The 22,020-nt window shown below is 41.9% G+C and overlaps 1 protein-coding gene across 1 annotated transcript in view; it reads left to right on the top strand.

Moving 5' to 3' along the window:
• LOC132815850 (putative methyltransferase NSUN7) overlaps positions 1–22,020 on the top strand; it is a 138,090-nt gene that overhangs the window by 57,379 nt on the left and 58,691 nt on the right. Inside the window, exons 7-8 of the mRNA XM_060825204.1 lie at positions 1,546–1,689; positions 2,924–3,025. Of these exons, the coding sequence (XP_060681187.1) occupies positions 1,546–1,689; positions 2,924–3,025 (246 nt within the window). The remainder of the gene's footprint in view (positions 1–1,545; positions 1,690–2,923; positions 3,026–22,020) is intronic.

Below are 22,020 nucleotides of genomic sequence, written 5' to 3'. Positions count from 1 at the left end.
CGGCTGTACAGGACATTGGTTCGGCCTTTTGGAATATTGTTTGCAATTCTGGTCTCCCTCCTATTGGAAGAGTGTTGTGAAACTAAGTGTTCAGAAGAGATTTACAGGGATGTTGCCAGAGTTGGAGGATTTGAGTATCGGGAGAGAATGAACAGGTTGGGGCTGTTTTCCCTGAAGTGTCCAAGGCTGAAGTTTATAAAATCATGAGGGACGTGGATAGGATAAATAGACAAGAAATTTTCCCTTGGGTGGAAGAATCTAGAACAAAAGGGTATAGGTTTAGGGTGGGGGGGGGGGGGGAATGATAGTAAAGGGACCTAAGGGCTAACTTTTCAAGCAGCGGGTGATGCGTGTATGGAATGAACTGCCAGAGGAAGTGGTGGAGGCTAGTACAATTGCAACACTTAAAAGGCATCTGAATGGGAAGGGGTTAAAAGTATATGGTCCAAGTGCTGGCAAATGGGAGTAGATTAGGTTAGGATATCAGGTCGGCATGGACATGTTGGACTGAAAAGTCTGTTTCCATGCTGTACATCTCTATGATTCCATGACTCTATATGTTGAGAAACAAAAGAAACCTATCAGGAACAGAAGGAGAAAAAAAATGTAATTTCTGTCGATGTGAAAAATGCCATTATGGGAAGCATAACTTTAATTTTTGTTATTTGCTGATGCTTAACTGAGGCTAGATTTTTTTTTCTAGTACAGAAAAAGTTCATAACAATGCATATAAATCTGCAACGTAATCAAAATAGTAAAATGGCATGAAAATCTCCACTGGCGCCAAAGATTTTAAATGAAATAACTGGGGCATGCCAATTCAGTTCATATTAGACATTGAAGCCACTATACGAATCTCACTAATTAGGAAATCCTACCCAGAGACCTTGACTTGGCTAGTGTAAGCTTGGGAAACATGTCACAATTTTTAAAATTGGGTCACCACAATGCTGTGTTGAAATGAATTTAAAAAGGCATAATTCTGCAAATGGTGTGGTACTGACAGATTTCAGGCTGACTGGAATTAATTTTTTAAAAATTCATTCAGGGGATGTGGGCATCGCTGGCTAGGCCAACATTTATTGACCGTCCATCGTTGCTCAGAGAACATTATTGCGGGCCCAGATTTCATATGCGGACCTTCTTAAATGACATTTAACGAACTGGATGAGCTTTTCCTGACCATAATCAACAGTTTAATGGTTATCATTCGACTCTTAATTCCACTTTTAATTATTGCATTCAAGTTTCACCATCTCCCTTAGTGGGTTTTGAACCCAGAACAGTGTCCAGAACATTACCTGAGTATTTGGGTTAATATAGTGATAGCACCACTAAATCAGTGCCTGAATTGATTAGGGAATAGAAAAAGTTCCATTCCCCAGCATTAACAACTTTTAGTATTTAATTTTGAAAATGTAAACTAATTATCCCAGTTTCAAAAATAAGAAATAAAAAGATGTTGCTTGTTAGAGAGAGAAAATGTACAATTATCCAGTTAAGTAAAATTAACCTTGGGAATATGTTTGTTTAATTGCTTTGCAGACATAAAACTGATACCTCAGAAATTCACTGATATTGAGCCTATAGATCCACGTCTACAGAAGGTTAAAGTTATTCTGCTTGTGCCTCAGTGCTCAGCGTCAGGCGTCAGCAATCCAGTGGAATTTATCTTAAATGAACGTGGAGGTAAATTTAAAGGGTAACTTTTTTCAAAATGGCTATCAGTGGGAAAGTTTCATGCACTGGAATACCAACATTCCCTTCAAATAGTTGGTGCAAAGCAGATAAGTCATCATGGCACGAAGACTAGGCAGAAAGAAGGGAAACTATATTATGTCCCTTCAGTCGAATGTGTGCCAACTTACTTCTGAGGATGTTATAGAGTGAGTGTGATTCTCAGGAAATTCCCGGCCAATGAATTTTAGCAGAAAAACAGACTGCTATTCCCACATTTAACTAGTGTTCAAAGCAAGTTCTGTATTATATTAAAAATGCTAGAAATAAGAACATCAGGCAACTTCTGTGGAGTGCAAAATAGGCTGAATTTCCACACAGCATGTCATCAGGGAGCCTCCAAGATGCAACCTCTGCTGTGTAATTACAGAATTCCCTTTTCCAGAATTACTTTGGTTGTCCTGGACAGAGACTGGTTTGAGTAATTTAATGTAAATTCTGGAAGAGTAGAAAAGTTATTTTACTGAAGATTTTGCATTTTTTTTCTTGATAGTGGTTCCTAATTACAATTAATTTGACAGTGCTTAATTGCTATGTAACAACATTTTATAGCCTGTGGCAATAATTTCTCCACTTCTCTGAGCTGTCCCTAAAAGTACTAATTTAGATATTCTATTCAAAACATAACCTTGATCTATAATGAGCAACAAATCTAAGCAAAGCCATAAGTTTATCAAGAGTGCTGGGATTTTACTGAGAATTCGGAAATGGCTGGATAAAGTATTCATTTGGAATGAGACTGTGTGATTGCTTTGTGTACGGACACTCCTGTGCTGTGCTAACAGAGTGTTACCCTGTTTGGAGGTACTGTCTTCCATCTGAGGCATTAAACGGAGGTCTCAGCTGCCTGCTTGGGGCATATAAAAGATTGGCACTATTTTGAAGAGAAGTTATCTCCTATGTCCTGACCAATATTTATCCCTCAATTGACACACACACAAAAATTATCTGGCGTTATCATGTTGCTTTTTCTGGAAGTTTGCTGTATTTTCTGCATTGCAACAGTGACTACACTTCACAAACAATTGTACTTAATTGGCTGTGAAGTGATACGAGACATTTGATGTTTGTGAGAGGCACAATGAGTCAGTCTTGTTAAAAGGTCGGGCAATCAGAAAGAACTTTCTGTTCACTTAACGATACATAATTTCACATTAGGTTTTACAGTGAGTTCTTTCTTTCCTAGACACAACTCTGCTGCAGGAACTTTCTCAGGGAAAAGTATCAGAAGAGAAACTCAAACAACTGGCCCAGAAACAAGCAGAGGAACTAATGCATGCAATTAAATGTAAGTTTAAAAGTATAAGGAATGTGAAATCAGAAAAACCTGTAGGAACATTATCTGCTTGTCATTATATTAAAAAAGTAATGAATAGTGTTGAAATCTCCATAGAGATGAATAAATTTTAAAAATAAATTTTGAATTCCCAATGACCAAATCAAATGTTTACAAAATATGAATTCACATTTTCTGACTTCTGCTGTAACAAACAAACTAAAAACCAATATCATCTAAGTATTACTTAGTAGGTAACTATTATACCCCAGAGGAACCTCAATTATCTGAAGGACACAGGTTGGTAGTATTTCCTTTGGTTAATTGAATTGCTGATAATTGAATACTGGGCAACATTGTTTCGCTGAGCATTGGGACCTTGCAATCTTGCCGGATAATCCAGTATTCAGATAATCAAATGCTGGATAATTGAGGTCCCTCTGTACAGATAGAAGATCCTTTATCCAAACATCCAAAAAACGAAAAGCTCTGAAATCCAGAAGTTTTTTGTGAAGTTCTTTCTCATTTACAAGGTGGTTTGGTGAGCAGTTAACCTAAATTGACACCCACTCGATTTGTGTCACTGAGATGTGACGTGGAAGTGGGTGCGTGGCCAAGCACGTTCTTACTTAGAAGTCTGTTCCTCCGGTAAGATTTTTAAAAATTTCACCATTAAACTGTCACTATTCTGAAAACCAAAATATTCTGAATTCTGAAAAACAGCCGGTTCTGAGCATTTTGGATAAAAGATCTTCTACTTGTACTAAACTATAGAAATGATACCTCCCTTAATATTTTAATGTGACTGAATGTCCCGTATTTGTGTATGAATGTACAATTGCACTCTCCTCAGACTTGGAGTCTTTATAGAAGCCAGTCCAAAGTGAATAAAAGTTTCACCTCTACCTGTTTTGCTGGTTTGAAATGCCCAATGTCTATTGAAGACCAATGGCACAGTCTCCTAAGAAACCTGGATGAATGGCTATCTGCAGTTATGATTTGGAGATGCCGGTGTTGGACTGGGGTGTACAAAGTTAAAAATCTCTCAGCACCAGGTTATAGTCCAACAGGTTTAATTGGAAGCACACTAGCTGTCGGAGCGACACAATCACCTGATGAAGGAGCGTCGCTCCGAAAGCTAGTGTGCTTCCAATTAAACCTGTTGGACTATAACCTGGTGTTGTGTGATTTTTAACTTATCTGCAGTTACACCTCTTAGCCTAAGGTGCATATTCCAGTGTTCTCAAATCCTGTCTTTTCCAGCAGATCATGAACTGACACCAGTATTCTGCCTGGTGGCTAAATGATGTTCACAGCATATGTTGATTTCATGTCTCATTTTGTGATTCTCTATCATTTAGTGTCCAGGGTCATTGAATTAGTAAGTCTGACAGCTGTAAGGCCAGATATAATTTCTTTTGTCTCCAGATTTTAATATTTGTCACCTTGTTTTCAGGAGGAGCCTTTGTCTCTGTGACAGACTAATTATGTGAGTTTATTCATGGGCAAAACTAGTGAGTGGTCACAAAAGTGCTGAAGAAACTCAGCAGGTCTGGCAGTGTCTGTGGAGAGAGGGGCAGAATTAATATTTTGAGTTCAGTATGATCCTTGTTTCAAAGAATGCTGTCAAGCCTGCTGAGTTTCTTGAGCCCTTTTTTTTATTTCAGACTTCCATTATACACAGTATTTTGCTTTTATTATAATAGGTGATTATACCCCATCTCCAACTACTTCTTCATTTTACTTTTATATAAAAGGGACAAATAAAAATATTACAGTCTTATAGCCTCTTGTGGTCAGAGCAACTTGGAAATATTTTTGCTTTGCCTTGCGCATCAAACTACTATACCACGTGTGAGTAAAGCCTTTTATATTAAAACAGAAGAGTATAGGTGTATTGCTGTGCCCCTTCCACCTCTGCCATCATATTTGTACATTGAAAATACTTGATTTATTTCAATAAGATACTTAACACCAGTTGATCTACGAGTATATTTCAACTGATGTGTATTTTTGGTGCTCACCATGATCACATAGTTGTGTGCTCTAGGAGTTTGCCTCCCTCAACAGAAGTAATTTTACTGAGACAGTCTTCTATGTCACTAGAGGAGGGTGGGATGCTCTTCGGAAAGTTGATGCAGACTGAATGGGCCAACTTGCCTTTATAGCACTGTAGGGATTCTGTGATTAAAATCATTTTTAAAATATTGATATATATTTTTGTTGGTTTGAGATGTGAGCTTCATTGAAGATATTTCTTTGTAAATAATTGGTTAGTAGTACAGAGCTTGAATATGGTTGGAAAAAAACACCTTTGAAATTTGTATTTTGTGAATGCCCTGATGACGAAAAGATATCTTAGACATTTTTTTCAGCAATGCTTGAATCATTTTGCATTCCTCCATGTTTTATAATATAAATTTTGTAATGTTTACTAACAACGTGTTTTTGGAAGTCCATGTGACATGCGCTTACACATTATTCACATCTTACCCTGCTTCCGAAACTAAAAGTGACATATTTGCTTTCATGTAAGTACTTCTACTTGTTAACTCACTTGGCTGGATAGCTGGTTTGTAATGCAGAATGACACCAAAAGCATAGGTTCAGTTTCTGCACAGGCTGAGGCCACCATGAAGGACTCTTCTCAGCTTTTCCCTTTACCTGAGGCACAGTGACCTTCAGTAAACCAGCACGAGTTGTCTTTCTCTCCTGAGAGCGCAACCATACAGTCCAGTAAGCACAGTGTCAGATGGTGAGGTTACCTTATTTATTTGCTTATACCTTCCTAATCCTTTCTCTGATTCTTTTCATGATTATTTGTTTAACTTTTCCATGCCACATAACAGTATTGGAATTGTAGTTTCATGCCTTTTTCTTTGTTGTCGAAATGTACAAATGAGATTTTACCCCCTGCTGACTTTCTGATAATCTCCCTAAAGTCCCTGAATGAGCAACAGGGATTTTCTGATAATTGCAGTGGCTGCATGGCTGCAACATAGCACTTTTTTTATGAGGGCTAAAATGTTGTTGAGTCAGAATGTGTGCTTGTACAGTTCATGGAGTATTTTAATAGGATGGAAGATGCAACCTGAATTGTGTAGACCGGTTAAAAATTGAGCAGTCAGGCCTATATTCATTGGCATTTAGAAGAATGAGAGGTGATCTCACAGAACCTTTTGAGGAGATTTGACGAGGTGGATACTAGAAAGATTTTCCCATTGCTACGGGTATTTAGAGTTTAAAAATAAAGGATCTGCAATTAAAGATGGAGACCTGAAGACTTTTTTCTTGGAGGGTGATTAGACTTTGGAATCTTTTCTCTATAGCAGTGGAGGCTGGATCGCTGTCTACTCAACTTTGAATATAGATAAATTTTTGATCAACAAGGAAGTCATGGGTTATTGGCAGCAGGCAGGAAGTGACATTTAAGTTACAAACAGACCGGCCATGAGCTTATTGAATGGTGAACATGCTTGAAGGGCTGAATTACCTAGTCGTAGAGATTTTCAGCATGGAAACAGACCCTTCAGTTAAACACGTCATGCTGACCAGATATCCTAACCTAATCTAGTACCATTTGCCAGCACTTGGCTCATAACTCTCTAAACCATTCCTATCCGTGTAGCTATCCAGATACCTTTTAAATCTTGTAATTGTACCAGCCTCCTGGTACCTTCCTCTGGCAGCTCATTCCATACACGCATCATTCTCTGCATGAAGAAGTTGCCCTTAGGTCCCTTCTAAATCTTTCCCCTCTTGCCCTAAACCTGTGCCCTCTAGTTCTGGACTCTCCCACCCCAAGGAAAAGACCATGTATATTTACCTTATCCGTGCCTTTCATGATTTCATAAACCTCTAAGGTCATCCCTCCACCTCTGATGCCTCAGGGAAAACAGCCCCAAACTATTCAGCTTCTCCCTGTAGCTCAAGTCCTTCAATCCTGGCAGCATCCTTGTAAATCTTTTCTGAGCCCTTCCAAGTTTCACAACATCATTCCGATAGGAGGAAGACCAGAATTGCACACAATATTCCAAAAGTGGCCTAAGCAAAGTCTTGTCCAGCCGCAACATGACCTCCCAACTCCTATACTCAATGCACTTCCCAATAAAGGAAAGTTTACCAACGCCGCCTACACTACCCTATCTACCTGCGACTCCGCTTTCAAGAAGCACTCTAAAGTCTCTTTGTCCAGCAACACTCCCCAGCACCTTACCATTAAGTGTACAATGCCCTGACTTACCTTTTCAAAGTGCATCACCTCATGTTTATCTAAATTGAACTCCATCTGCCACTCCTCAGCCAACTGGCCCATCTGATCAAGATCCTGTTGTACTCTGAGTTAACCTCCTTCACTGTCCACTACATCTCCAATTTTGGTGTTGTCTGCAAACTTACCAACTATACCTTCTATGTTCACATCCAACTCATTTATACAAAAAGACTCAACACTGATCCTTGTGGCACAGCACTGACCACAGGCCTCCAGTCTGAAAGGCAACCCTCCACGATCACCCTCTGTCTTCTATCTTCGAGCCATTCTGTATCCAAATGGCAAGTTTCCCAATAATCCATGTGATCAAATCTTACTAACCAGTCTACTATGAGGAATCTTGTAGAACGCCTGTTACAATAATTATAATCTTGGGCTGCTTCAACAACCTTTTTAGGATGTCACTCAGTAAAGGCAATTGTATCCAGGAAAAAGACTTTTAAGTACCATTAGATGTGGAATGGATAGAAAACTGCTTTTCTATCATTGTTGCTGCTGCAGGCAAGTTTCATTAGTATGAGAGTAGGTCAGCTCTGGAAATCCATCCTGATTCACAAATAAGACAAAGTAAAGTAATTAAAGAGCTTTTAGAGGCCAGTTTGGGAATTTGGTGCATAGACTGCAGCAACACTGTAGGGAGTTTGTATGACTATTCCATCAACTTAGATATGTCCCTAAAAGGAAACGTTGCTGAGGAAAACTCAACACCTTTAATTGCATTGAAACCATTGGTTGTGTACAGGTTGAGAGGTGAGTGTTCAGTAAATACTGGAGCAGTGCAAGGTGTAGTGAATGACTTGGCACCATGAGGCCATAACAGTTACTGCTTCAAAACAACCTTTTGAGTCCCAAAGTACAAGGAAGGCAAAATTTGAGGGGAGCACAGTTCTCAGGTTTTGTGCCTCATAATGAGGGCATTGCTGAGGATATGGGGCATGCTCAGACAGTGCCCCATATCCTCAGCACGTGGGTACTGTCTGACCATGATTAGCGCAACAAAAAACAATGAGGGCAGCTGGGCAACCGAAATTGTGCACTCAGTGCAGCATTTAGTGCTGGAAGTTGGAGCTACATTAAGCTGTGGAGAACAGGTTCTGCAAGAGAATGCCACGCAAAGCATCTAAGGTCTGGATGGTGCCTTCAAGTCTGGATGGATGGGATCTTGCATTTACTGGAGTAAAAGATTTAAATTTGAGTGCTGGTGCATGGCATCATTGATTGCAATCTGGTTCTTACCAAAGGCAGCTGATAATCAACCAGGGAGGTTTATCAGTGGAAAAGGCTGTAACTTCTTCCTCTTCCTCTCTCTGAGTGAAATTGAGAATTAGAAACAATTCCAACATTGACTTCCAGAGATGAGACACCAAATTAGGCCTTCAGTGACAGACTTACTATCAGTCGTCTTGGCAGAGACAACTTTCAAGATTCTTAGGCAACAATTCATGAAGGATTTGGAGGCTTTAGAGAAGGTGCAGAAAAGGTTTACCAGGATACAGCCTGGATTAGAGGATATGAACTATAACGAGAGGCTAGAAAGTAGCAGAGACTGAAGGGAGACTTGACAGATGTGTAAAATTATGAGATGCATGTACAGGATTGATGGTCAGAATATTTTAGCTGGTATTGAAATACCTAAAACTAGGAGGCATGCATTTAAGGTGAGAGGGGGAAAGTTCAAAGGATATGTGAGGGGCAAGTTTTTACACAGTGGTAGGAATCTGGAAGGTGCTGCCAGGGATGATGGTGGAGGCAGATATGATAGGGGCGTTTAAGAGCCTTTTAGATAAACACATGAATATACAAGGTCAGAGGAATATAGTGCAAGCGAGGGCAGAAGGGATTTGTTTAATTTGGCATCATCTTTGGCACAACATCTTGGGCCAAAGGGCCTGTTTCTGTGCTGTACAGTTTTATGTTCTAACACAACAATTTATTTTAGAAAAACTAGCTTATCACTACAGTCCAATCTTTTAACTAAATGACAGCACTGATTTTTCAAGCTGAGAAAGTCTAAGACAATTAACTAAAGACAAAGAACTGTGGATGCTGGAGATCTGAAAGAAAAATAGAAATTGCTGGAGAAACTCAGCAGGTCTGGCAGCATCTGTGCTGTGAACTTCAGCCAACAGTTCCTCTAAGATCAGTTGTGAATTTCACTGTTTGTTAATTTTCCCAGAATGCACTCCGATGTCCAGCAATACACCAATTCAAACAGCAAAGGCGGTAAATCTCTCTCTCTCTCTCTCTCTCTCTCTCTCTCTCTCTCTCTCTCTCTCTCTCTCTCTCTCTCTCTCTCTCTCTTTCTCTCTCTCTCTCCCCTGCACTGTCCTCACCATGTGCTTCCTTTGTCTGCTCTCCTCCCTTTTAAACTGCTGTTGTTTTGGCCTTTTTTGCCCAAAGTTCCTCTTGTCAGATGTGGGAGATTAAAAGAGAGTTTAAGGGTTACTGCGGATTATATCTGCCATAAATGCTGTTGGGTGCAAATCTTATCAGATCGATTAGATCGATTGGAGAGACAGAAGCGATGAGGAATTTGCAACAGCAACAGTATGTGATGAACGGCAGTTATAGGAAGGGGGGAAAGTCTCAGATCCAGTCACATAGATGCATTAACTCCAGGAAGGGTAAGAGAGGTAGGCAGCTAGTGCAGAAGTGTTTTGTGGATATACCTATTTTAAACAGGTATGCTGTTTTGGAAAATGTAGAGGGTGATGGATTCTCAGGGGAACATAGCACGAACAGCCAAGCTTCTGGTATTGAGACTGGCTCTAATGCAACAAGGGATACGTCGGTTTCCAAGAGATCAATTGTTTGGGGATTCTGTAGTCTGAGGTACAGACAGATGTTTCTTTGGCCAGCAGAGAAAAAGCAGAATGGTGTGTTGTTTCCCTGGTGCCAGGATCAAGGATATCTCAGAGAGGGTGCTTGATGTTCTCACGGGGGAAAGGGGCCAGCAGGAGGTCATTGTCCACATTGGAACCAATGACATTGGAAGGGAAAAGGTTGAGACTCAGAAGGGAGATTCCAGAGAGTTAGGCAGAAATTTAAAAAGAACGTCCTCAAGGGTAGTAATATCTGGATTACTCCCAGTGCTACAAGCTAGTGAGGGCAGGAATAGGAGGATAGAGCAGATGGGAAAAGGATCCACATTTTTGGATCAGTGGAATCTCTTTTGGGATAGAAGTGATCTGTCCAAGAAGGACGGATTACACCTAAATTGGAAGGGGACTAATATACTGGCAGGGAAATTTGCTAGAACTGCTTGGGAGGATTTAAACTAGTAAGGTGGGTGGGACGCAGGGAGATAGTGAGGAAAGAGATTGATCTGAGACGGGTACAGCTGAGAACAGAAGTGAGTCAAACAGCCAGTGTAGGCAGGGACAAGGTAGGACTAATAAATTAAACTGCATTTATTTCAATGCAAGGGGCCTAACAGGGAAGACAGATGACCTCAGGACATTTTTAGGAACATGGGACTGGGATATCATAGCAATTAAAGAAACATGGCACAGGGATGGGCAGGACTGGCAGCTTAATGTTTCAGGATACAAATACTACAGGAAGGATAGAAAGGGAGGCAAAAGAGGAGGGGGAGCGGCATTTTTGATAAGGGATAGCATTATAGCTGTACTGAGGCAGGTATTCCGGGGAATACGTCCAGGGAAGTTATTTGGGTGGAACTGAGAAATAAGAAAGGGATGATCACCTTATTGGGATTGTATTATAGACCCCAATAGGGAAATTGAAAAACAAACTTGTAAGGAGATCTTAGCTATCTGTAAGAATAATAGGGTGGTTATGGTAGGGGATTTTAACTTTCCAAACATCGACTGGGACTGCCATAGTGTTAAAGATTTAGATGGACAGGAATTTGTTAAGTGTGTGCAAGACAGTTTTCTGATTCAGTATGTGGATTACCTACTAGAGAAGGTGCAAAACTTGATCTACTCTTGGGAAATAAGGCAGGGCAGGTGACTGAGGTGTCAGTAGGGGAGCACTTTGGGGCCAGCGACCATAATTCTATTCGTTTTAAAATAGTGATGGAAAAGGATAGACCAGATCTAAAAGTTGAAGTTCTAAATTGGAGGAAGGCCAATTTTGACGGTATTAGGCAAGAACTTTCGAAAGCTGATTGGAGGCAGATGTTCGCAGGTAAAGGGATGGCTGGAAAATGGGAAGCCTTCAGAAATGAGATAACAAGAATCCAGAGAAAGTATATACCTGTCAGGGTGAAAGGGAAGGCTGGTAAGTATAGGGAATGCTGGATGATTAAAGAAATTGAGGGTTTGGTTAAGAAAAAGAAGGAAGCATATGTCAGGTACAGACAGGATAGATCGAGTGAATCCTTAGAGTATAAAGAAAGTAGGAGTATACTTAAGAGGGAAATCTTAAGTATGCTCCTTAACAGGAGGGCAAAATGGGGACATGAGATAGCTTTGGCAAATAGAATTAAGGAGTATCAAAGAGTTTTTACAAATATATTAAGGACAAAATGGAAACTAGGGAGAAATAGGGCCCCTCAAAGATCAGCAAGGTGGCCTTTGTGTGGAGCCACAGAAAATGGGGGAGATACTAAATGAATATTTTGCATCATTACTTACTATGGTAAAGGATAAGGGAGATATAGACCGTAGGGAAATAGATGGTGACATCTTGCAAAATGTCCAGATTACAGAGGAAGAAGTGCTGGAAGTCTTGAGAGGTTTACAAAATTATGTGGGGCATGGATAGGGTAAATAGGTAAAGTCTTTTCCCTGGGGTCGGGGAGTCCAGAACGAGAGGGCATAGGTTTAGGGTGAGAGGGGAAAGATATAAAAGAGACCTAAGAGGCAAATCTTTCACACAGAGGGTGATACGTGTATGGAACAAGCTCCCAGAGGAAATGGTGGAGGCTGGTACAATTGTAACATTTAAGAGGCATTTGGATGGATATATGAATAGGAAGGGTTTGGAGGGATATGGGCCGGGTGCTGGCAGGTGGGACTAGATTGGGTTGGGATATCTGGTTGGTGTGGATGGGTTGGACCGAAGTGTCTGTTTCCATGCTGTACATCTATGTGACTCTAGTGACTGTTCATCAGAGCACCGTTAAAGTCAGCATGCTGGCTTACCTCTCAATTAACAGCCTCTTCAATCACTTGATTATTTGCTCACTTATTGATAGTTTGGTAGCAAAAACAGGAAGGCGCATGATTATCTGAATGGCAATGGATTGGGAAAGGGGGATGTGCTATGAGTCCTGGCATCCTTGTACACCAGTCGCTGAAGATTAAGTACTCAAGTGATGAAGAAGGCAAATGGTATATTTACTTTCATAGTGAGATAATTCAAGTGAAGGTGTAGGCGTGTCTTCCTGAAATTATACAGGGTGGTTTGTGAGACCACACCTGGAGAATTATGTGCAGTGTTATTCTCCTTTTCTGAGAGGATGGTCTAGCTATGGAGGGAGTGCTTAGCAGACTGTTTTTGAGGATGGCAGGAGGGTAAAGACAAGCCAGAGAATTATAGACCAGTGAGCCTGACGTCAGTGGTGGTCAAGTTGTTAGAGGGAATCCTGAGGGACAGGATATACATGTATTTGGAAAGACAAGGACTGATTAGGGATACTCAACATGGCTTTGTGCATGGGTAATCATGTCTCACAAACTTGATTGAGTTTTTTTGAGAAGTAACAAAGAGGATTGATGAGGGCATAGCGGTAGATGTGATCTATGTAGACTTCAGTAAGGCATTCGACAAGATTCCCCATTGGAGACTGGTTAGCAAGGTTAGATCTCATGGAATACAGGGAGAACTTGCCATTTGGATACAGAACTGGCTCAAAGGTAGAAGACCGAGGGTGGCGGCGGAGGGTTGTTTTATAGAATGGAGGCCTGTTACCAGTGGAGCACCACAAGGATTGGTGCTGGTCCTCTACTTTTTATCATTTGGATGCAAGCGTAAGAGGTATACCAAAATTGGAGATGTCGTGGACAGTGAAGAAGGTTACTTCCGATTACAACATAATCTTGATCAAATGGGCCAATGGGATGAGAAGTGGCAGATGGATTTTAATTCAGATAGATGCGAGATGCTGCATTTTGAAACAGAAAAATACAGCACAGAACAGGCCCTTTGGCCCATGATGATGTGCCGAGATTTAATCCTAATGTAAAATATAGTAACAATCTATGCACCCCTCAACTCACTACTATCCATGTGCATGTCCAGAAGTTGCTTAAATGTCCCCAATGACTCTGCTTCCACCACCACCACCACCGCTGGTAACGCATTCCATGCATTCATAACTGTGTAGAAAACCTACCTTTGACGTCTCCTTTATACCTTCCTCTTAATAACTTCAAACTATGACTCCTCGTACCAGTCAATCCTGCCCTGGGGAAAAGTCTCTGGCTATTGACTCTATCTATTCCTCTCATTATTTTGTACACCTCGATCAGGTCTCCTCTCTTCCTCCTCCTCTCCAGAGAGAAAAGTCTGAGCCTATTCAACCTTCCTTCATAAGGCAAGCCCTCCAGTCTAGGCAGCATCCTGGTAAACCTTCTTTGCACCCTCTCCAAAGCTTTGTATATTTCCTATAGTAGGACGACCAGAACTGGACACATTATTCCAAGTGTGGCCTCACCAGGGACTTGTAGAGCTGCAGCAAAACCTCACGGCTCTTAAACTCTATCCCCCTATTGATGAAAGCCAAAACACCATATGCTTTCTTAACAACCCTATCCACTTGGGTGCAACTTTGAGGGATCTATGTACTCTATTCTCCACACTGCCAAGAGTTCTATCTTTAATCCTATATTCAGCATTCAAGTTCGACCTTTCAAAATGCATCACTTCGCATTTATCCAGGTTGAACTCCATCTGCATTTCTCAGCCCAACTCTGCATTCTGTCTATATCGCGCTGCAGCCTGCAATAGCCCTCTATACTATTGACGACACTTCCAACCTTTGTGTCATCTGCAGGTTTACTAACCCACCCCTCAACCACCTCATCCAAGTCATTTATAAAAACTATGAAGAGCAGAGGCCCAAGTACAGAGCCCTGTGGGACCCAAGTCAACATTGTCCTCCAGGAAGAATACTTTTCATCTACAATCACTCTCTGCCTTCTGTCAGCCAACCAATTCTGAATCCAGATAGCCAAATCTCCCTGTATCCCATACTTCCTGACTTTATGAATGAGCCTACCATGGGGAACCTTACCAAATGTCTTGCTGAAATCCATATTCACCACATCCACTGCTCTACCATCTTTGACCTGTCTTGACACCTCCTCAAAGAACTCAATAAGATTTGAGAGGCATGACCTGCCCCTCACAAAGCCATGCTGACTGCCTTTAATCACACTATGCTTTGCCAAGTAGTCATAAATCCTATCCTTCAGAATTCTTTCCAAAACTTTGCTGACCACAGGCATAAGACTGACTGGTCTGTAATTGCCAGCGATTCCCCTATTACCCTTCTTGAAGAAAGGAACAACATTTGCCTCCTTCCAATCCTCCATACAGCTCCCGTGGAGAGTGAGAAGGCAAATATCCTCGCCAGCGGCTTAGCAACCTCTTTTCTCGCTTCCTAGAGCAGCCTAGGATAAATCTGGTCTGGCCCTGGGGACTTATCAATCTTAATGTTTTCCAAAATTTCTAGCACATCAACTTCATCGATCTTGATCTGGTCAAGACTGTATCCGAGCTCCTCTAAGTTTTCATTTATAGCTAGTTCTCTTTCCTTGGTGAAAACCGAAGCAAAAATCTCATTTAGGGCTTCCCCTAGCTGCTCAGACTCCACGCACAAGTTCCCTTAGCTATCCCTGATTGGCCCTACCTTCTCCCTGATCATTCTCTTATTCCTCACGTTTGAGTGAAACACCTTTGGGTTCTCCCTAATCCTTCTTGCCAAGCCTTTTTCGTGCCACCTCCTGGCTCTCCTCATTCCATTTCTGAGCTCCTTTCTAGCAATCCTGTAATCCTCTAAAGCTGTGCTAGATCCTTGCTTCCTCCACCTTACATAAGCTGCCTCCTTCCTTTTGATGAGAAGTTCCTCTGTTCTCGTCATCCAAGGTTCCTTAATCTTACCTCTTCTTACCTGCCTCAGAGGAACAAATTTGAGCATCACTCGCAACAACTGCCCCTTAAATAGTCTCCACATACCTGCTGTGCCCTTTCTGTGGAACAATTGCTCCCAGTCTATACTTCCCAACTCCTGTCTGATAGCGTCATAATTTCCTTTTCCACAATTAAATATCTTCCCTCGGTAATTGCTCCTTTCACTTTTCAAGGCTATGCTAAATGTGAGGCAATTGTGATCACTGTCACCAAAGTGCTCTCCCACCGCGAAACCTGACACCTGTCCTGGCTTGTTGCCGAACACCAAATCCAAAATGGCCTCTCCCCTTGTCGGTCTGTCTACATACTGAGTAAGGAAACCCTGCTGAACACACCTGACAAAATTGGCTCCATCCAAACCATCAACACTTAGGAGGTTCAAGTTGATATTGGGAAAGTTGAAATCGCCCATAACAACCCTGCTACTTTTGCATTTTTCCAGAATTGGCCCGCCTACGAGATCTTCAATTTCTCTACTCCTATTAGGTGATCTGTAGAAAACCCCCAATGTGGTGGCAGTTCCCTTGCTGTTCCTAACATCCACCCATACTGACTCAGTAGACGAACCTTCCTCAACAACCTTCATTTCTGTAGCTATGATGCACTTTTGGGAAAGCAAATCTTAGCAGGACTTATGCTCTTAATGGTAAGCTCCTAGAAAATGTTGCAGAACAAAGAGACCTTGGAGTGCAGATCCGTAGCTCCTTGAATGTAGAGTTGCAGATAGATAGGATAGTGAAGAAGGCATTTGGCATGCTTTCTTTATTGGGCAGAGTATTGAGTACAGGAATTGGGCGGTCATGTTGTGGCTGTACAGGACATTGGTTAGGCCACTGTTGGAATATTGCGTGCAATTCTGGTTTTCCCTATCGGAAAGGTGTTGTGAAACTTGAAAGGGTTCAGAAAGGATTTACAAGGATGTTGCTAGGATTAGAGGATTTGAGTTATAGGGAGAGGCTGAACCGGCTGGGACTGGTTTCCTTGGAGCGTCGGAGGCTGAGGGGGTGACCTTTATAGAGGTTTACAAAATTATGAGGGGCATGGATAGGATAAATAGACAAAGTCTTTTCCCTGGGGTCGGGGAGTCCAGAACTAGAGGACATAGGTTTAGGGTGAGGGGGGAAAGATGTAAAAGAGACTTAAGGGGCAACTTTTTCATGCACAGGGTGGTACATGTATGGAATGAGCTGCCAGAGGAGATGGTGGAGGCTGGTACAATTGCAACATTTAAAAGACGTTTGGATGGGTATATGAATAGGAAGGGTTTGGAGGGATATGGGCACGGTGCTGGCAAGTGGGACTAGATTGGGTTGGGATATCTGGTCGGTATGGACGGGTTGGACCAAAGGGTCTGTTTCCATGCTGTACATCTCTGTGACTCTGACTCTATAACTGTCATATGGCGAGAGACTGGATCAGTTAGGATTCTATTCACTGGAGTTTAGTAGAATGAAGGGGTTTCATAGAGACTCATAAAATTTTAACAGGACCAGATGGAGTAAATGCAGGAAGGATATTGCTGATGACCAGAGAGTCTAGAACCAAGGGTCACAGATTAAGGATTTAGGACTGAGATGAGGAAAACTTTCTTCTAGTGAGTTGCAAGCCTGTGGAATTCCTTGCTGCAGAAAGTAGTTGAGGCCACAACATTGAATGTTTTCAAGGAGGAGCTTTATTTCAAGGCATCAAATGTTATGGGAAAAAAACGAGATCAGAGTACTGAGTTGGATGATCACCCATTATTGCGCAGAATGTTGGAACAGCTCCAAGGTTTGGGTAACCTACATCTGCTCCAATTTTTTCGAGAGCCATGGGTGGAGGGTTGTTCTCAATTTGCCTGAAAATCTGCCCAGGATAAACCCAAAGTGGCAAGATCATGTTCTGTTCTCAACCCAACATCACTTATCCAGCCCACACCATTGGCTATTAAAATTCTGCTCATGACTCTCTTGCCTGATGGACTTTACTGAACCAGTTATGTTTTGCAACATTCTAGATGGCACTAACCCACGTATTACTAATTATATTAAATTCATTTTCATGACTTCAGAGTTTGAACGAGCAATTTTTAATTGCTAGATTACCACTGTAATGATTAGCCTATCTGTAGATTGGATATTTGTTCAATAACAGTTTAAAAATAAAGTTATTTTATGATTTTTAAAATATTGTATCCAAACCATGTTAACAATAATAAAAATCTACTTCACTGCAAAATAATTCCAGAAAATAATGCTTGAAATGCTAGAATGGATCATTTTGTGTATGATCCATTTGTTTTGTCTTTTACTTGGTTAGAATTGATGTAGTTTTCTTTCTTCCTTGTTTAAAAACATTGGAATTACTGCACCAGCCTCAAGTTTCGTTTATCCAAATAGCTGACACATTTATTCACCACAAAAAATGACCAATATAGTTTTTTTTAAACTGTTTATCTTTAATGACTTTAAGGCTCTATGACATTTTTATTGGATATCATTTTGAATGTGTTCATGTTCTGTAGCTGGAATTTCTGGTAAGACATAAAAAGCCAATAATAATGACAGACGGCAGACTTTGGATCATTAATCAGGATGCTCGGAATCAAATCCTTTGTTTGGATCTGGGGTGTAAAAGCTGTTTCATTTTATCTTGTGTCAGCTCAAGATGGAAGGCAGTTGCTGCTGTTTGTATAGTATTTATTTTCTAAAACATGCCAAAGATTTTACAATCTGGCTAAAGGTACCAATGAAGGAGCAGACTTCAAGGATGAAAAAATAAAACCTGCTGTAGCATGTGTTTCACAATTGTTTTCAGTGTAAAGAGTTTTACCATTGGTTGTGCTTTGATTGATTTCAATATCACTTTTACATTTCAAAATTGATGCATTTCACTGTTTATTCATAGCAGTGAGTTCAGGATATTTATCTTATATTAAATGATCACTTTCTAGTTTCATTGTTGTTTGAGTTCTGGATCTTTCATTGGAATCCCCATTGTGTAATTAAACAAAATTACAATGCTGGGCTAATAACACCATTTTGCAAAAAGTGCTAAAACATTCATATTGGCTGGGTTTAAATGGCACAAACCATCATATATTCAGCTGCAATAGTTCTGTGTTGTTCCCCTGCATTCAAGAAGCAGATTTAATTTGGGGTTAAGCAGGTTCTGCTGGAAACAAGTCTTGAAAAACAGTTGAAAATTACAGGAAAAATATATTTTTGCAAATGGTACGTCTGTAAAAACTTCATAAATGTTTAAGTTTAGATAAATGTTCGTGTTAAGAATTTGCATGCATTACATATGCTGATAAACAGAAAAACATTTTTAAATGTGAACTTGGGTCACTTTATCAATACTTGATCTGGGAACAATCTAGGTCTCAGAATTGAATATCCAGCAAAATCGAAGACCACTTGTCTGCTGACATAATTGACGACCGGGTTACTTCCACTTGCGCCCACACAACGGCACCAGTGCGCACACCCACTCCTGATGAAGTCTCCATTCCTGCTCCTGGCCCCATCTCTACACTCAGCCCCTGCCCCAATCCCTGCGAGGTATTCACCATCCCCTGGACCTCCGTCCAGCTGAGGCTGAATGGTCAATCAGGCAAAGGGCTCGCCTTCATTCCCCTACGTCCACACGTGAATGAATTTTGCGCACATCATGATATCAAGCTCTGCCTCCATGCTTATTTCTTTGAACAGGGATCCAACCCAATCCCATCCTCCTGGACACCCCTACCTGGCCTCCTAGTCTCCTTCAACTCCTTCATGTTAAACTGCTGCCACGCTATCAATTGCTTGGATCTCCTGTCGGAACATGCAGCCCTCCATTCCCTTCACTCAAATCCCAAGCTCACTTTTAAACCCACCATTTAGAGAGCACAGTGGTAGTATAGCAAGCCGTCCTTTATATGGCTGAGGCCAGATGCCAATTCTGTCGAAAGTGAGAACTGCAGACGCTGGAGATCAGATTCGAGTGTGTGGTGCTGGAAAAGCACAGCAGGTCATGCAGCATCTGAGGTGCAGGAGAGTCGATGTTTTGGTCAAAAGCCCTTCATCAGACAACTCTCTGACATCTCCTCGTGCCATCCTCTCGATTATAACCCTACCTCTGATCACCAAGCTATCATCTCCCAGATCATCAAAAACCTCATCACTTCGGGAGATCTGCCATCCACAGCCTCCACTCTGATTGTTCCCCAACCCTGCATTGCCCATTTCTATCTCTTACCCAAAAATCTATAAACCCGACTGCACCAGTTGACCCATTGTCTCTGCTTGCTCCTGCCCCATCAAGTTCATCTCCTCCATCCTTGACTACGTTGTTTCCCCTTTGGTTCAGGAACTCCCTATCTACATTCATTACACTACGCACACCATCCACCTCTAGCAAAACCTTAAATTTCCCGGCCCTTAACACCTCGTCTTCATTATGGACATAAGGCTCTTTGCACCCGTATCGTCCACACAGAGGCCTAAAAGCCTCCACTTTTTCCTCTTCCATAGGCCCAAACAGTCTCCCTCCACTGACACACACTCATTCGCTGGGCAGAACCGGTCCTCACCCTCAACAAATTTTCCTTTGATTCCTCCCACTTCCTATAAACCAAAGGCATGGCAATGGGCACCTGCATGGGCCCAAGCTATGTCTGCCTCCTTGTAGGGTTCATGGAACAGTCCGACTTTCACAACTACACTGGCACCATTCCTCACCTCTTTCTCCGCTATATTGATGACTGCATTGGTGCTGCCTCGTGTTCCCTTGAGGTGCTTGAGCACTGCATCAACTTCACCAACTCCTTCCACCCTGCCCTCAAATTCAACTGGATCGTTTATGACACCTCCCTCCCCTTCTTGGACCCTTCTGTCTCCATCTCCAGAAACCAACTCACTACTTTTATCCATTTCAAACTCACTGACTCCCACAACTACCTCAACTACCTCAACTACACCTCCTCTTACCCACTCTCCTGCAAAAATGTTCACCCATACTCCCAATTTCTATGCATCTGCTCCCAGGATGAGGCATTCTACTCCACAACATCCCAGATATCCTCCTACTTGAGGGACCTTAGTTTCCCCTCCTTGGTAATTAAGGATGCCCCCATCTGTATCTCCTCTGTTTCCTGCACTTTTGTCCTCAACCCCCCTCCCCCCAACAACAATAGAGTCCCCTTAGTCCTCACGTACTGCCTCACCAACGTCCAAATCCAACGCATCATCCTCCGATATTTATGCTACCTACAATCAGATCCCACCTTTAAAAAGATATTTCCTTCCCCACTTCTGTCCGCTTTCCACAGGGACTGTTCGTTCACCTCGCTCATCCACTCTACACTCCCACCTACTTCACCTCACCCTGTACCTTTCCCTGCAACCGCAAGAGGTGCAGCACCTGCCTCTACACCTCCCCCTCACCTCCATCCAAGGCTCTAAACAATTCTTTCCAATCCGGCAGAGATTCGCCTGCACTTCATTCAACCTGATCTTTTGCATCTGTTGCTCCCGATGTGGTATCCTCTATATTGTAGCGACCAAAACAGACTTGGGGACCGATTTGCAGAGCATCTACACTCTGCACACATCAACCAACCCGGCCTTCCGTTTGCCATCCATTTTAATTCCCCCTCTCACTCCCCTGGCAACATGTCCATCCTTGGCCACCTCCACTGTCAGAGTGAGGCCAAATGGAAACTGGTGGGACAACATCTGATATTCCATCTCAGGAGCTGATAGCCCAATGGCCTCAACATTGACTTCATCCACTTCAAAATCTCCCCACCCCCAGCCTTATCTCATGTCCAGCCCTCCCCCCTGCTCCTAGACTCCCTGACTTCCTAACGTGTCCATCTTCCTACACCCCTGTCTGGTCCACTCTTCCCACTGACCAATCATAATAGCCCCCTACCTGCACCCACGTATCACCATCCCACCTGCCTTCCCCCAAACCCCCCCCCCCCCCCCCCCCCCCCCCCCCTCTGTTTACTTCTGGGCTCCTTCCCCCTCCCCAATCCTGACGAAGAGTTTCGGCCTGAAACATTGACTTTCCTGCACCTCGGATGCTGCCTGATCTACTGTGCTTTTCCAACTTCCTGTCTATTGTCTGTGACTTCCAACATCTGCAGTCCTTACTGTCTCCAAGTCATCAAAATGAAATATTTGTGAAATCTCCATGGTAATGTGATACTAATGTCCTGGAAAAAAAAGTAATCTGCTCACTGCAAAACAAGTTTTTCTAAGTACCTATTAGCAGGATGTCACAGGAAAAGGTGATTTGATTTTTAGCAAATTGGTAGAACCTCAAAGCCTAATGTTTTCCTTATTTTAGAAAAAAAAGATAGCTTTGAATTACTCAATACATTAAAAGATGTTCAACCTCCTTTTTCTCCTAGATATATTCACAATGTTTTGCTAATGTGGCACTGGAAGTGATTGATTTGTGTACAAGGAAGCATTGCAGCTAGATTGGTTTTTGTTGATGTTGTCAAACTTCGAAACCCTCTTTGAATCTCCACAGATGACTAATTGTAGTACACTTTTGTGGCTGTCAGGAATTATTAAAAATCATCAGTAAAATGTGACACCATGAAATCAGAATTTATATTCCATTGGTCTGAAATATTGATGTAAAGCTATCAAAG

The sequence above is a fragment of the Hemiscyllium ocellatum genome, chromosome 1 (genome assembly GCF_020745735.1).
Source record: "Hemiscyllium ocellatum isolate sHemOce1 chromosome 1, sHemOce1.pat.X.cur, whole genome shotgun sequence".
NCBI lineage: Eukaryota > Metazoa > Chordata > Chondrichthyes > Orectolobiformes > Hemiscylliidae > Hemiscyllium > Hemiscyllium ocellatum.
This window is presented reverse-complemented; position numbering and strand designations above follow the sequence as displayed.